Here is a 14,584-nt window from a genome sequence, read left to right on the forward strand (position 1 = left end):
AGATTAACAGCACTTGGGTTTACTGCCAAGTGTGTTTTGAAATGATTTTTTTTTTAATTGCAGAAGCTTGCCTGGTAATACTTGACAGATCTGTACTCCCATCCATGTGCTGAAACAGTGTCATAATCAGATTGTCAGACTTCCTTGCAACTTTAAGGTACTGGCTATATACATGTGTGTGTGTATATATGTACATATATAAAAGGATTTTGGAAGAATTTTCTCTTCACCTTGTGCTCAAACAGTGTTTCATTTTGTTCTCACTGAACAAAACAGAGGTACAGCTAACTTGAAAAAATAGTTCTGTTGTACTTACTTTGAGGAAGAGGTAAGTATTTTTGCGAAGAGAGCGATGAGGTTTCCAGGCACTTTGCAAAGCTGTCTGCTCTAACTCTGGAGAAGGTGAAGTAAAACTTAACTGCCACTTTGATCTAATCAGTTTTCATGGAGGTTTTCTAATATTAAAGGAAGGGTTAACATAGCCTCCTGTCTAGATTTATGGCTAGGGCTCTCAGCCAGACTTTGGCATTGTAAAAGCTTCACCTATGACAGTCTGAAATAATTTTTACCACAACATTGCTATTTCTTGCATGGAGAACTCGAAGTTTTAGCTCTTCTCTACAGGACATTGCAACAGAGTTCTGGATAAAGCAGGGATGCCCAGCAGATCCCAAAGCTCCCCTGTGTTTGATGATAGGATATTTTTCAGGTTGCTTTTTCAGCTACAGAGGAAAAGAATTCATTAAATAGAGAACAAAAAAAAAAAAATGAAGCAGGACAATGATGTGTGTGCAGGGAAGTGCTTTACAAAGCATTACCCCCAAGTACATTCCTTGCCTTACGCCATTTCTTTATATTTCAAGTTCTTGACATTGACAGGACAATTCTAGAAAGGTAAGGAGAGAAAGAACTGATTAAACAAGACCCAAATAATTTTTGAGGAAAGTGTGAATTCAGAAGTGTGTTTTCTCATAGTAACAAGGTTTCAGAAGATGGGAAAAAAAAAAAAAAAGGTGGGAAAAAAGTGGAAAAAATCAAGAATGTAAGTGCATGGAATTCAAATTTTAAAAATACTTCATGATTGCTTGGTGTGAAGGTAAGGTGGCAAAGAAGCCAGTTCTGGTTCAGCAGGGTACTCACTCGTGGAGACCAGGCAATGCGTTAAAGTGGTTGGCCAGCGAGCACGTATGAATAAAGGGCCTGCAGTGTGGAATAGGGCAGGGCTGCTTCACCCCGTGAACCTTGTGGGGTAACACTGGTTTTTTGATTCACTCACACTTGATCTTAAAACAAGCTGCTCACTCCTCTGGGGAAGAAGATCGTCTGTGTGGTTTCTGCTTGCACATTGTGAGCTGTTCTAGTGAGACACTGAGTTATCAAATAGATGGTCACTCTTACATTTAATCTTGCTGAAGAGCAAATAATCACGTGGTTTTGTCATATAAAGTATAATTTTAAATTCAGTAAAGGTTTAGGTATACAGATGCCATTGTTAATGTTGAAGTTCTTCTGCAGTGGGTTAAAAGAACAATGGGTTTTTTCCTGATATTTAACTATTTTGTGTCATTAATGTTGGTATGAAAATAGTTAACACAGTTGTTGTGTGGAGAGAGGTAACTCTGAAGAGATGGGAGGGAGGGAGCCTACCAGTGATAGTCTTAAGACTAATGTGTTCTTACAGGAGTCCTGTAGGGAGGCTAATTATAATCTGGAGGAGCAAATGGCTCAGCACTCTCTACAGCCCATGTAATACCTGTGGGACTTCTGGGGTGGCTGCTAAAATGGACTCCAGCAAGCATGACGTCCCTTGATTGAAGCCACTCACGCATTTAGTGCGTCGGTACAAGACTCAAGGCTGGCCAAAAAGCACCAGGGTGCTTCCCCAGCACGCTGCGTAGGCTGGCGTGGGAGCTGGTAGTGCAAAGTGTCTGAAAGATTTTTCTACGGGTAAGAGAAAGCGTCTCTGGCATTAGCAGGGTGGTGCAGAGCTCCTGGAGTTCAGGGATCCCCACGAGTTTGCATCAACTGCACTTTATAATCAGCAGACTAGTTTTTACTGTTGGGTTTCTTATTTCACCTCTGAGACGGGAGTATGTGCTGAAATCAGGATCTAGCCTTTCTCTCTCCTACAGTTTAGCTCAATTTCAAGCTGAACACATGCCTGTTTATTTCCATCTGTTAATTTCCCCGAAGGTTTCAAAAAACTCTTCCATTTCTTTTTGGAGCATTTCATTTCTTCTCTCTGCATCTTCCTTTGCTCTCTCCGCATTTCGCATTTTCATCTCCACAAGACTGTACCACTTACGCTGCTGTCCCAGTTTTGAATGCATACCCTTAATCTCTGACTGCAGCTCTCTGTTCCGCTGCTCCAGGCTGTTGGAAAGACAAACATTGTAAGTTACAGGATTTTTTCCCCCTTTTTTAATAAAGCTAAAGGCTTTTTTAAAGCTAGCATTTTTTAACATGTTCCTATAAATACAAATATTGGCATCCCCAATACTTTTCCAATTTATAATATATTAAAATAAAAGCTGCAATTTTTAGTTATCCTAATCTACAGTAAATAACTATATGGCCAAAGGAGTCAGTTTCGGGGTTGGAGGTGGGTTTTTTTTGTAGTGAAATACTACAGTAGTCTCACAACAAATGGCAATGCAACGTATTTTAGGAAACGTAGGATTCTGCTTATATTGCAGTTCCCTTGAACTGCAAGGGAAAACTAACAGAATATGGCAAAGAGATTTAAAAAAAAGCAAGCTAAAAACCTAGAAATAGCTCCTTTTATGAAGAAGAAATTGATTAATACTTTTTCAAGGAACTAAAGATCAAATAGATTTTTCTTTACACAATGTTCAAGGCAAAGTGTAATTCAGCATAACGCACTTGCCATCTGTTGCAATAATGCATGTTGAGGTATTTTATGATTTAATCAAATAGTCAATTTGCACAACATACCTGTAAATTACAATATTGTTCATTAGCTATGTTTAGAAAGTTCATTCCTTTTAACTACACAGTAGAAAAGCAGTACTATTTGGAAAGTAGAGCCTGGAACTGTTTCTGGGTTTTTTTTCCTGCATAACAAGCTCTGGCTAAATCTATTCAATTTCTAATCTTAGAATTTGGGAAAATACTTGTGAACACTTTCCTCTGAGTTGTTAAAATTCATGACTTGCAATTTGTAAAGGATAATGACTCACTGCTAATGCTGCCGAGAAGCCTGCACACTTTTCCCTAGAGAGATGCTCAGTATTGGATTAAGGCAAAAGGGAAAAATACACAATAGACCAGAGGCTTTTCAAGAGCTCTGCGCAGCCCTGCAAAAAAAATCTTACAGATGCTCTGGAGTTTCTCAAGCATCTGACATGAAAATGAATTCAAATAACTTCAAATAATTGCTAACCTAATCCTGTAATGCTGGATCCTGGGTGACATTCGCAGTGGCATGTGGAGGCAATGGCTGCAGCAGCATCCATAGCCTCTACTCGCAGATAAGGACCCTGCAATAGTTGCATACAGTAGGAAAAGTTGCCTCCCCTGAAGCCTCATAGTTTTTAAAATCCTTTACCTTGCAATTTTAGATTCGTACTCGGCCTTCTGTCTGGACATCAGCATCTTCAGATTTGCCAGGTGGTGCTGTGGGGAGGTTGGGTTTGCTGGCAAGTCACCGGAGGATGCGAAGCTGTCGCTGTTGTCTGCTGGGACGTGTGCTGTGTTTTCCTGATCCCGCAAAACATGGCTTACAGCTGTGTTGGTTTCTTGGGAGTCTTCTGGGTGGGCAAGTCTTGTCAAATATCTTGAAGGAGGATTTTCCTCAAACATTGTTTAGCAGCAGGAGCCTGCTGAGTGTGCCCAGCCAGCACCACCCGTGCCCTCCGGGCACTGTCAAAGTCTCAGTGCCTTTTCTGTTTTAGAGGAGACCTTGTTTTCGTGTCTGCCTCGCTCTGCCTTGTCATGGGCTGTGAGAGTTTTCTTCCTCCCCACAGCTGTTTGAAGCTTTTCAAATACTTGGAAATTGTCCATTTTGCTGGAGCCTGGATCTTATTTCAGGCTCCAGCTCTGCTTTTTGTACACAGTGGGTTGAGGTCTTGAGCTGTTGTGCCCGTTTGCTACCGCTCGCCTTTATCGTCATGGCTGGTTTATTCTCATCTCTGGGAACTACTATTGCTTTCCTACCCTCAGTCTGTTTGGTGTGGTTTGTCTGACATCTGTAGGTGGCCTATTTGATAGCTGTCTACCCTTGACTAGTTTCATTCCTGGGCTGGGGAGGTGAATTCTGCAGCACTAGCCCGGTCCCAGGGCTGCTCAGGGGGAGCAGGGCGCCTGCTTTGCAGGTGGCAAGGACAGGGCTCCTTGTGTTCCCCTTCGCACCCATCAGGAGAGAGATGTCTTACATCTGCTTTGGCTGCACTGTATCTAGTTGGTCAGGCATGAGAAAAATGGCATGAATGTAAAATGGCTCCTTGTGCCACCTCATCTCTGGTGCATCCGCTGTGTCTGCTTCACAGAGAGCAAATAGTGGTGCAGGCGAGGGAGGCTGGTTTCTCCGGGCATGATGTTTCAAGGGCAAGAATCTGGAGGTTAAGAAAAAATAGGCCACTTGTCAGTTATATTTCAATTCCTCTTGGAAACACTGTTTGATGTGAGTAAATATGGAGTGTTTATTTTAGTTTCCTGTTCTCACAAGAGAATCAAGCACAGTACAGAAATAACTTGATTATAAAAAAGGAGGAGCAAAATATGCATGCGGTTTAAGTGCATGTCTGAAAAATAATAGAGGTGGTTTAAAATAACCTGGAAAGTTGTTTCCTCTTCCTGACCCCCACCTGTTCATTCTCTTGGTACAAGAAGTGAAAATGAGCTGGTTTAAGTGCCGTTGGATTTCTGTAAGTGTTTTACTGGTCTCCTATGTGAAAACCACTCCTGTTTTTCACTCCGCACACCTGACAAGGCTGTGACGTGTTCCTTGTCAGCATCAGGGCTGGGAGGTTATTGAGGTAATTTCCCAGTTTGACCTGCACTCCCTTCAGTAGGAAGAGTCCTTAGAAATGAGCAGGCAGGTAGGTGAATGTTGTAGGAATCTAAAGAAGACTTGGGGTGAGGATTATATTAAAAAAAAAAAAAAAGTGTTTAGTCTTCTGAGGGTGAGATGCTGTGCTGGAGGAAGGTGGAGAGAAATCCATTAATTTGATTTCAACCATCAACACCCTGCTCTCCCCCCCCAACACTGCAGTTGCTGCTAACTTACACTTTTCCCTCCAGAAAAAGATATTCCTGGAATATTAATGCCAGTGCTTTGCATGAGTTCTGTGTCTATTAATAATCTAACAGATGGCTGCAGTTTCTGATGAATCGGATTCAGTTTCATTGATTAATCTGTCTTCTCCCCACCCGTAAGGAGAGAGGCAGCAGCTGTGCTGACCAGCAGCTGCTCTCGCACAAGCGGGAGTGTCTCCAGCCCCGATTCCTGCAGGCACCTCCACTCACCTGTCGAGGAAGCGATCCCAGTGTTGCTGCCTGTCGGGAGGCTGGTAGGGAGCAGGTCCCTCACCTCTGCAAAGTCAGGATGGAGAAGTGGGTCTGCTGAGGGGTCCCTGTTTGAGGGTGGGCGGACTGGGAGGAGCCCAACCTTTGTGGTCGCATTTTTGGTTACGGTGCTACAACAACTCGATGTGGGTGAAATTAAGGAGGTCGGTGGGATACAGGCAATTTGGGGGGGTGTGCTTAAGGCATGTAACCTCTGATCCCCAAGCCAGTGTATTAGTGGAACTGATTCAAGTGGCTCATGGGGCAGACGTTCGGAGGCAGCAGGTTTTCAGCACGTGGGGCTGGGATGGGGAATGAGCAGTCCTTAGTCCTGTCCCTCTAATGCCAGAGCTGTGTGTTGGCACCAAGACAGTGACCAGTTCCTTCTCTTAACACTTGACCGCTCAAGGAAAGTGTAAAACCACCACTCGGATGTGGAGCCAACCGTGCAATAAGGTGACTGGGAAAATCACATGAAGGTGTAGTGTGTAGTACTCCTCTGCTTTGCCTTCCTTATGCAGCTTAGCACTGACTTGGGCACTTGTGTTAGCTCATGCTCCTCTGGGAGAGCTCTTTTTATTTTTGGATTTTGCTAATTACTCACCTTGACATTATCTTGGAGCTGATGTGCAAAGAAAAGACAATGATAGATGAAAGGAGTCCCCTTTCCTGCTGCCCCTCGCACACTCACTTCTAGTGCTGGTGTGGCTTCAGAGCAACGTGAAGCACGTCAGCACTGATGCTACAACGAACGGGGGCCGAGAAGGATGCAGCTTCTCCGCTTTCTCCTGGAGGTTAGTGCTGGCAGGGGGGCTTTATAGCAGGAACTGCTGACAGCTCCTCTGTGACAAGTTGTTACTGCGTGAGCTGGGCTGGTGGTGTCAGAGGGGAAAGAGGAAGATAAGTGAATATTGCATTGAAGGTTGCTGCACAGGGGCCAGCTTCAAGGCTGGGATGAAGGTGAGGGAGTGATGCCCAGGGTTCCTGCCACAAAAAATTATTTCTTCAAGCAGGAGACTGTCTTCTGGGTGTCCTGCTGGTCACAGACCCATGGTACAGAAGGCTTTGGGCATCTCGGATGGCTTTCTCTGGGGTGTGCCAGTACTGACAACTGCTTTCTCAGACGTCGCATCCCTGTGATTCTTAGACAGTCCCGTAACACCTCTTTTATAGGGTGGCTGCCAAGCTCCAGGTTAGGAACTCGAGTGCATCAGAGCAATATCAATGGGGTATGACAGCTGGAATCTCATCTACTCTGTGCTGCTTCTCCTAATTATAGCCTTGATCAGGCACAGCACCATATAATGTTGATTCCCCACACACCACCACCCCCCTGCCCTGAATTTACATTTATTCATATGCCATGTTCTTTCACCTTCACCATGGCTTCTCGGGGAAGATTGCTTGTATTAGTTTCCTGACAATTTAAAGGTCAGCGATGAAAAGAGCTGTGTATTTTTTTGCCCTGAGGCAGAGGAAGAGCTCTGTTCCAGACTCTCAGCTTGCAGGGAGCTGGGATGTTTTGAAATATTGTTTCTTATTTTGGCCTGACTTGGGATGGAGCTTGTGATTCTCTGCGATGACCTCTCCCTGGAGCGTAGAGATGCTGCCATGTGTGGTTAAAATTTAACATGCTTGAAATAGTTCCTCCAGGCGAGCTGTGGGATTCAGCCTCCCTCAGTTCTGGTCCTGTGCCAGCTGCCTGTTCCCCTGCATCGCCTCCAAGCTCTAGAAGAGAGACCAGAGCACCCTCTCTTTGCCTTTTGTAGGGTGTCATTGGCACTGTGGACAGATGGGATGCAGCTGTTCCAAAAAGGATGTCAGTTTGCCCCAGGGATGCGCATGTTTGAGGTTACTACCTAGATAAAAGCTCATAACTTCCTTTACACAAAAACTGATGATAAATGGACCCTGGTGTTGGTTGGTTGGTCTGTTTTTGTAAACCAGGTTTATCAGCACTTTCTCCTCTTCAACGTGGTGGTAGAGATGAGCTCAGCTGCCAGCAAGGGCCTTTGTATAGGAACAAGCATCATAAAAAGGCAAAGATTAAAAATTTAATTAGCTTTCAATATCAAGCTATGAAAGTTTGCTTTTTATTAGTTTGTTTCTATTTCCCTTTGCAAAAAGATTGCTATCAAACAATACAGGACTGCACACAGCTTGCGGGGCATGTCCTTATGCCAGCCTCAACTGTGTTAAAAAAAATAATTTTAAGAAGTGTGTAGAGTGTGTGCAGGCAGCCAAGTGCCTCTCAAAATGCACTCCCAGCTGTACACCAGAACGGTTGGGCAAGGTAACACCTAAAAACCAGCCCCATGCTCCCAAGTCTCCTGGCTCTTGATGAGCCCCTCGTGCAAGGTGTCCTGGGCTGGGGAAACGCTGCTGGGAGGCGGCTGTGGGATGCAGTCAGAGCTGTGTGTGTGATGCCAGAATGAAAGAGTCTGAAGTTTAATAATTTCAGATGTTCTTTGGGAAAATATTTTAATTCTCTTTGGTAACAGTGACACACTCACCCTGAAGTGTCTCTGCTAAACTTGATATATTTTGTAGTTACTTTGGAGCTAGGTTAGACCCATACATTTGTGCGAGTTGTTTGCTTGCACATGTTTATTAAGACTGAACTTCCACACCTTCTCTGTGTTGTAATGAAAGAAACAGTTCTCATGGACTGACGTAGAATGATTTGTCTTGACCTATGTTTGGAAACTAGAACCCAATAAAAATACATGAACTGATTTTTCTATTAAATGAGACTATCTGTAGTCAACATGTTTCGCATCTAAAATTGACTTTAATTCTATCTTGGTTTGCCATTAATGAATTAAGTTTTGTTCTTGCTGGAATTTTTCAGCCTGGACTTCATGATGTTAGAATGGTGAATCCCATAGTCTCATCTCTAGTTTTCCTCTCACAGTTGAATTAAAAATAAAATCAGTTTCCTGTGCTTTTTTTTTTTTTTTTCAAATCCTGTTTGGTCTTTTTAACTCTGAATGGACTATTTACTGTGCGAAATATGCAGAATAAATGGAAACAAAGAAAAAGTTCTCTCTGCACCTGCAGAAACAGGACAAAGCACTCTTGGCTGAGACAGACTCTGGTTCCAGGTGCTTACCAGCTTCAGGAGTCTGAGCTCTTTTACAGTTTTGGCAGCAGTCCTGTATTGTTTGAAAGCAATCTTTGTGCAAAGAGAAACAAACTAGTAAAAAACAAACTTTCACAACTTGATTTTGAAAGCTGATTAAATTTTTAATCTTTATTTGCCTTTTTATGACAGTTATACAAAGGTGTTGCCACATCCCAGTCGAGGAGGAAGAGGCATGTATGGCTCAATGCTGTAAGAACCTGAGCTTGTCAAGCTTTGGGGCTTGTCAGGAATGTTGCATATTGCCTTGTCTGCATAACCTAATGGATTTGTGCACAAATACGGAGGTCTGCAGCTAGACAGAGTCACAGAAAACGAGGGCGCTTGCCTCTGGGCAGCTGGAAGCTGCTCGAAAAATAGAGCTGGAATCTCCTTACTGTGACCCCAGCAAAGAGCTGGGAGCATTTTTTTTGTTGTTTTTCTGCTCATCGCAGGGCTGCAGCTGACTGCGGTATCGCCCTCTTCCCTGCCAGAGCTGGGTTATGTCCCTGCAAACAGCCGCTGCCCAGCTGTAACGCTCCAGGGCTGGAGGTGGCTGGGGGCTCTGCAGTCCCTCCGGGTGGGAGACACTGTCAAATGTAAGGGGCTGTTGTTGCCAGAGTGCAGGAATGAGTGGGAAGGGAAAAATGACCTTTTTTTCTTTTCTCTCCAGAGGAGAAGGGTAGTGTTCAGCTGCTTACCCACTAGATGTCATGGTTGGGTCTGGATATGTGCTGCTGTGGCCAGTACTGCCTGAGCTCAAATGCCTGGCGAGGAAAAATCGCATAATTTTTTCAAGCTCACTGGCAGTTTGTGACCAACATCTTATAAAAGCAAGACATAAATTAATTTTCATCACTTAAGCAAGGGCAGAAAGGCTGGTGAGGGGGAATATTTAAAAAACAACGGCTCCTGGCAGGAGAGGGCACTGTGTACTTTGCTATACCCAAGGAATCGTGCATTTAGGATGAGTTTATTTTAGGTGGGAGGCTGTGCAGCCGCAGAGCGGCCACCCCATTCCCCCTGCGGTGTGATACAGGCCCTGTGCCGTGGGGAGAAGCTCCCGAGGAAAGCTGGTGAGCCCAGAGCTGCTCGCTGTGCCTCTTCCCATACCACGCTGGTTTTTAATTAAAACCTGCTTTTTACATTATGCTGGGTTAAAGTGGGTAGAGAGGCTGTTGATGGAAAGGTCTGTGAGGAAGGCAGAGCGAGCGTGGGGAGGGGTGAACTGGGGCTGCAGCATGGGCAGTGTCTTCATCGCTCTTCAACAAAAGCATCCTCACTAAATATATGCAAATAGCTTTAATCTAAGTTGATTTTCTCCCACCCCAGCTGTATTTTGTGTCTTAAACATAGTTTACCTGTTTGCTTTAAGTGTAGGGTTTCCATTTTGGGGGAAAATGGTGTTTCATTTGAAACGCATGTTCAAATTAACTCTCTCATCCATTTTCTTCTGTGCAATAATTCCTGTCGCATTATAATGGGGAAAAACTGCTTGGAAGGAACCCTCCCAAACTGTGTTTCTCATGGACTTTGCTTTTAATTGGAGGCAGTTTTGATGCAATTCCTTACTTCATTTTTATTTTAGCTCTGCAGATCTGCAAGGAAGGATTTCAGGTATTCGGCTTGTTCAGGGCTAAAGGCGAGCCGGCTTTCTTGTGCTTTCAGAATGATCCTCGACCACTCAACAGCCTGTTTAGTTCAGCCTTTGTATTTCTGGTTAACATTAATGGGAGCTGCTGATTTTCAGGATGACATTCCGTTTTAAGGATTTTTTTTTCCTTTCGGGATCTTCCCAAGGCGTGTTTCCATGTGGGACTTTTGTCTTTGTATAAGGACAGGTCTTTGACTTTAAAATAGCAAAAAAAAGTCAAGATCTCCTGCAATCCCTCTGGAAATGATCATTTTAACAAATGCCTGCTGCTCTGCTTAAAGCGAGCTGTCGTGTTTAGCTGCATTTTGGATGGTGTCTATAAACACAGCAGCTGTCTGCATGCAAACGGGACTTTCCAGCAGTGCATAATATGAAAAGAATCTTATTACTAGTTTAAAAAAAAAAAAAAAGGCAAGAAAGGCTGAAAGAGCTCGGATGATGCCAGCTTCCTATCAGCTCCAACAATAGTCTAGACATCTTGGAGAGTCATCAGATTAATGTGATGTGCATTCAGCATTTACAGCTCAATGTTTCTTAAAGAGAGCTGGGAAAAGTGAGCTTTCCTCCAGGGATCGGTACAACCCTGAAGGGCTCCTTTTCTCTGTCCCACTTCTTATGTATTTCTTTCTCTCCTCTGATATCTGGGTTTGGGGTGTCATGGGTCACCTCTTCAGTGAATCACAACTTAAAGCATGCGACGATGACCTTCATTTAATGTCATTAACCTCACTGACACCTTTGCTCAGAAACCCCACAGCGTTTTGCAAACCCTCCTGGGACAGGGAGGTAGTCGCTTCATTTTGCCCTGTTGCAGGGCGGCAGCGGCTGTGGCTGTGAGATGGGCTGAGGCTGTAGGAGCTTGGGTGGGCTCTGTTGGAAGGTCAAACGGCTTCACCATCCCCTTCCCTGGTCTTCACTCAGCGTGGTGGAGATGGGACAGAGCTGAGATCTGGCCCTGCTCTGAACACTTTCCCCAGCCACAAGCTGCTCTCCCGCCTGCTCCGTTAGCCCCGGCACCAGGGCATCCAGAGACAGGGCAGCTCGTTCTGCCAGGGACCATTTCTGAGTCGAGTGTAGCCATCACCTCTTGAGCCAGGCTGCTCTTCAGGGTGAAAATAAACTGTGTCCCAGCTGCAGGAGTCAATTTGTAAAACATTATAAAATTCTGCAAAAAACCCTGATCCCTTGCTATTTAGTGAGTTACGTTACTCACTTGAGTGCAAAGGCAGGGATCGAAGTGGGTTTCGTGCCATCCCTCGTGGCTGGCCGAAACGTGGGTGATGCCACAAGAGAGACTTGGCTCTGCCTGCCTGCACCGAGGAGGTTCCCAGAAAAGAAATACCAAAACACCAGAGGAAAGGCTGCTTTTATGATATCTTCTGGCCCATCCAGAAGGAGAAAATGTCAGGAATTTCCCAAAAAAAGCTGTAGTCTTTCACTTCCCAATTGAACTGTCCAGAGCTGGCTGGGACAGAGGAGCACCAGTGCTTGTGGGTGTCCTGCATTCCCACCAGTGCCGAGACTGGTCATTTCTTTACAGGGCTCTTTTTTTTAGCTACATTCTAACATTTATTTAGTGCTTCTGGGTTTTTTCTTCTGGTTTATGTTGACACAATTGTGTTGGGGAGCGTGCTGGGCTGGTACATGGCTGCATTGTTTGCATGTTAAAGGGGGAAAAAGCAGCAAGGAAATGGTGAGACTTGTGGAAAAGTAGCACTTCTTTGCTAGCATTTTTGGAGAATACAGTAGTCCTAAGCAAAGATACTGAAGAAAGAGGGAAGAAGGAGATACATCAGTTAACAAGTTATTTTATCTAGGCAAAGCAAGCTGATATCAGTAAACTCAGTGGAAGGAATAAATCCATGTTGTTATTCAAACTGGTTAGAAAAATGCATATTAAAAATAAAGTGATGGCTTTAGGGGGTTTAAAATTATGGCCATAAAAAGCTCCAACAACTAACTGATTTGAAGGTACAAGGTTCACAGTTGTTCCTGTCTAATCGCTGCCCCGTGAAAATGATTTTGCTTTTCCCTGCACCCACTGCTGGGGGCTGTGTGCTTCACCATGGAGAGTTTAAATTGCCCACCAGCTCGGGTCCTGCCTGTGGGACCGGGGATACCAGGCATGGGGCTGCGTGGGACAGTCCCCTCTGTTCCCTTTGTCCCCCCCATCCATGGAGGCTTTTCATGGCTGGAGGGGAGTGCAAGGGACAGACCCCCCAGGGTGCCCAGTTCAGCCCACACTCAGGCAGAGTTTTAGGGAGAATAAAGCAAAACGGTGCGTGAGCCCTGTCCCACTCGATGGTCCCGGGGAGGAGGGTGCTCAGGCAGGGCCAGTGCTGTGGGGTCACTCGGGCTGAGCATGGGGGAATTGAAAGGGAAAGCAGCCGTGTTAGACCCTCTGATTAAATCACTTTTTCCTAAATGTCACTTGAAGAGAGTGGTCGTAATGTTGAGTCATTACCAGCCATTTGCATGTACAATAGCAACAGGGAAAAAGATAAAAAATCAATACAGGAATCAATAGAGAGCTCCCTGCTCTAGGTCTTTTGCCGGGATCTTATCGTTAGTAGACACTTAAGGAGCAGAGGACTATTAATTAGAGGAAACATTTGCCATCCGGGGCAAATGACTGGCAGCTGGAAAATCCTTGGATTTTTTTCTGAGTTTTTGAAGGTGGGTTTCTTTTCCCTTTCTCTTCTGGACTCCTCTGTGTCCCAAGTGAAGCATCTCCTTCCCACCTGTGTTTTGAAGGAAGAGAGAGGTTTCTCACCTGGGATTTTTGGAAAGGATGAATTTCCAAAACTGGTGAGCAAAAGCCTGGGGCAGTCCTGCTCAAGTTTAAACCCTCTCTTAAATCTTTGGGCAGTAAATCTCTGTTCTCTCCTCTCTCGTACCCATCCCACCCAGCAGTGCTCACAGCCTGAAATAGCCCATAAATAAGAAACATATTTTGTTGTTTTTACAAAGAGCAGCTGCTGGGTTTCCAGAAGAGGGGGCTCTCGGCAGGCAGAGCATCCTCTGAGCACTGCTGGAAGCCTCCGCTCTGGCTTGAGCAGGACTAGGACCAGGTGGATGGGTTGAGCATCGCCCTTCACTTCTTTTACCCAGGCTGAGTGACTTGCATCAAACCTCCAGGAAAAAGCCTTGCTGCCCCCAAGGGCTGTGGCATCCCTCGATGCCCAGCTCATCATCTCACCATCGAAGTTGGTGCCGTGGGTTTGGCTGCTTGTCGCTGACCCTTAGGAAATGGCCCTGTGGCGAAATTCAGTCTCGGAGCTCCCAGCCCACCCACCCACAAACATCAGGGGGGAAAAAAGAAGTGCACAAATAATTACAAAAAAATAATGCTTTTGCTTATTTTTGTGACAGTTCCATGAGCCAAAAGGGAGACAGAATGCAGTGAATATTTTTAGGGATAGCTTCAAGCAGCCGTACCGGGGTGGGCAGGGGCTGTGCTGCCGTGGTGCTCCCTGCGGCATCGCACCCACAGGAGGGTTGCGCATGGCATCGGGTCGGGGAGCACACACTATCTCTCAGGCGTGGGGTCAGGGCCTGAAGCAACATTTTTTTTAGCATTTTGGGGGAGTTATAATGAATTTTGGACGTGGGAGAGTGTGCACAATCCTGCCTGGACTAGCTGGGCTGTGAACCTGGCTCTTGGCAGTGCGTTTGCTTTATTGTCTGCGGTTGTGTATTTACTTTAATTAATAAACATACGCTGAAACCACATTTGAGATATTGTTTCTCCTCTGCATCGTGGTTTAGCTGATCCCAGGCAGCCACTATTAGATGGCTTTGTATTTTGGGGTTTTTTTCATACTCGCTATTACTACTATGAAATCATTGCCAGGCCCCAGGGAGGATGAGGAAAAAAAAAGCTCTTTAAAAACAGCAATTATTCTTAGTAAAATATTCTAAATAATTCATTGCTTATTGGCTGCACTGTGCTATTAAATGCCTTTTAGCTACTACTTGTATAAACTCTTAAAGCCCTGGTTCAAAGCCAAGCTCAGGTTAATGACACAGCAATTTCTGCAAGAAGCTCAGTGCTGCTGAGAAAGCAGCTCCTGCCAAGTGCCTCATGGGGCCGGGCACGGTCCTGGGGGGTCGAGGGGGCTGTGGGGTGCCCATGCTGGGGGCTGGTGATGCTCCCAGCACCCATCCAGCAGCCCTCAGCGGCTCGGGGGCAGGATGTGCGTACGGGTGTGCAGGAGGGCTGAGGCTTGCCCCTGCCTTGGAGCGGGTAGGTCGGGTTCAGCTCCAGCACAGGATTTAGCCCT

At 45.3% G+C, this 14,584-nt stretch overlaps 2 protein-coding genes across 6 annotated transcripts in view; one reads left to right on the forward strand and one right to left on the reverse strand.

Moving 5' to 3' along the window:
• MAPK9 (mitogen-activated protein kinase 9) overlaps positions 1-14,584 on the forward strand; it is a 79,342-nt gene that overhangs the window by 30,636 nt on the left and 34,122 nt on the right. For 3 of the 5 annotated variants that reach the window (XM_074884069.1, XM_074884062.1, XM_074884064.1), the window contains one exon: positions 64-157. In XM_074884069.1, the coding sequence (XP_074740170.1) occupies positions 64-113 (50 nt within the window). In that variant the 3' untranslated portion in view covers positions 114-157. Of the gene's footprint in view, positions 1-63; positions 229-14,584 lie in introns of those variants that run through there. The other 2 variants (XM_074884065.1, XM_074884063.1) reach the window with 1 other exon arrangement.
• LOC141949741 (rho GTPase-activating protein 24-like) lies at positions 471-3,862 on the reverse strand. Its single transcript, XM_074883659.1, has 2 exons — positions 3,569-3,862; positions 471-2,373 (listed from the first exon to the last, which is right to left on the reverse strand). The coding sequence occupies exons 1-2, from the start codon at positions 3,820-3,822 to the stop codon at positions 2,166-2,168; spliced, it is 462 nt and encodes a 153-aa protein (XP_074739760.1). The 5' UTR covers positions 3,823-3,862; the 3' UTR covers positions 471-2,165.

Source organism: Strix uralensis, chromosome 14, assembly GCF_047716275.1.
Source record: "Strix uralensis isolate ZFMK-TIS-50842 chromosome 14, bStrUra1, whole genome shotgun sequence".
Classification (NCBI taxonomy): domain Eukaryota; kingdom Metazoa; phylum Chordata; class Aves; order Strigiformes; family Strigidae; genus Strix; species Strix uralensis.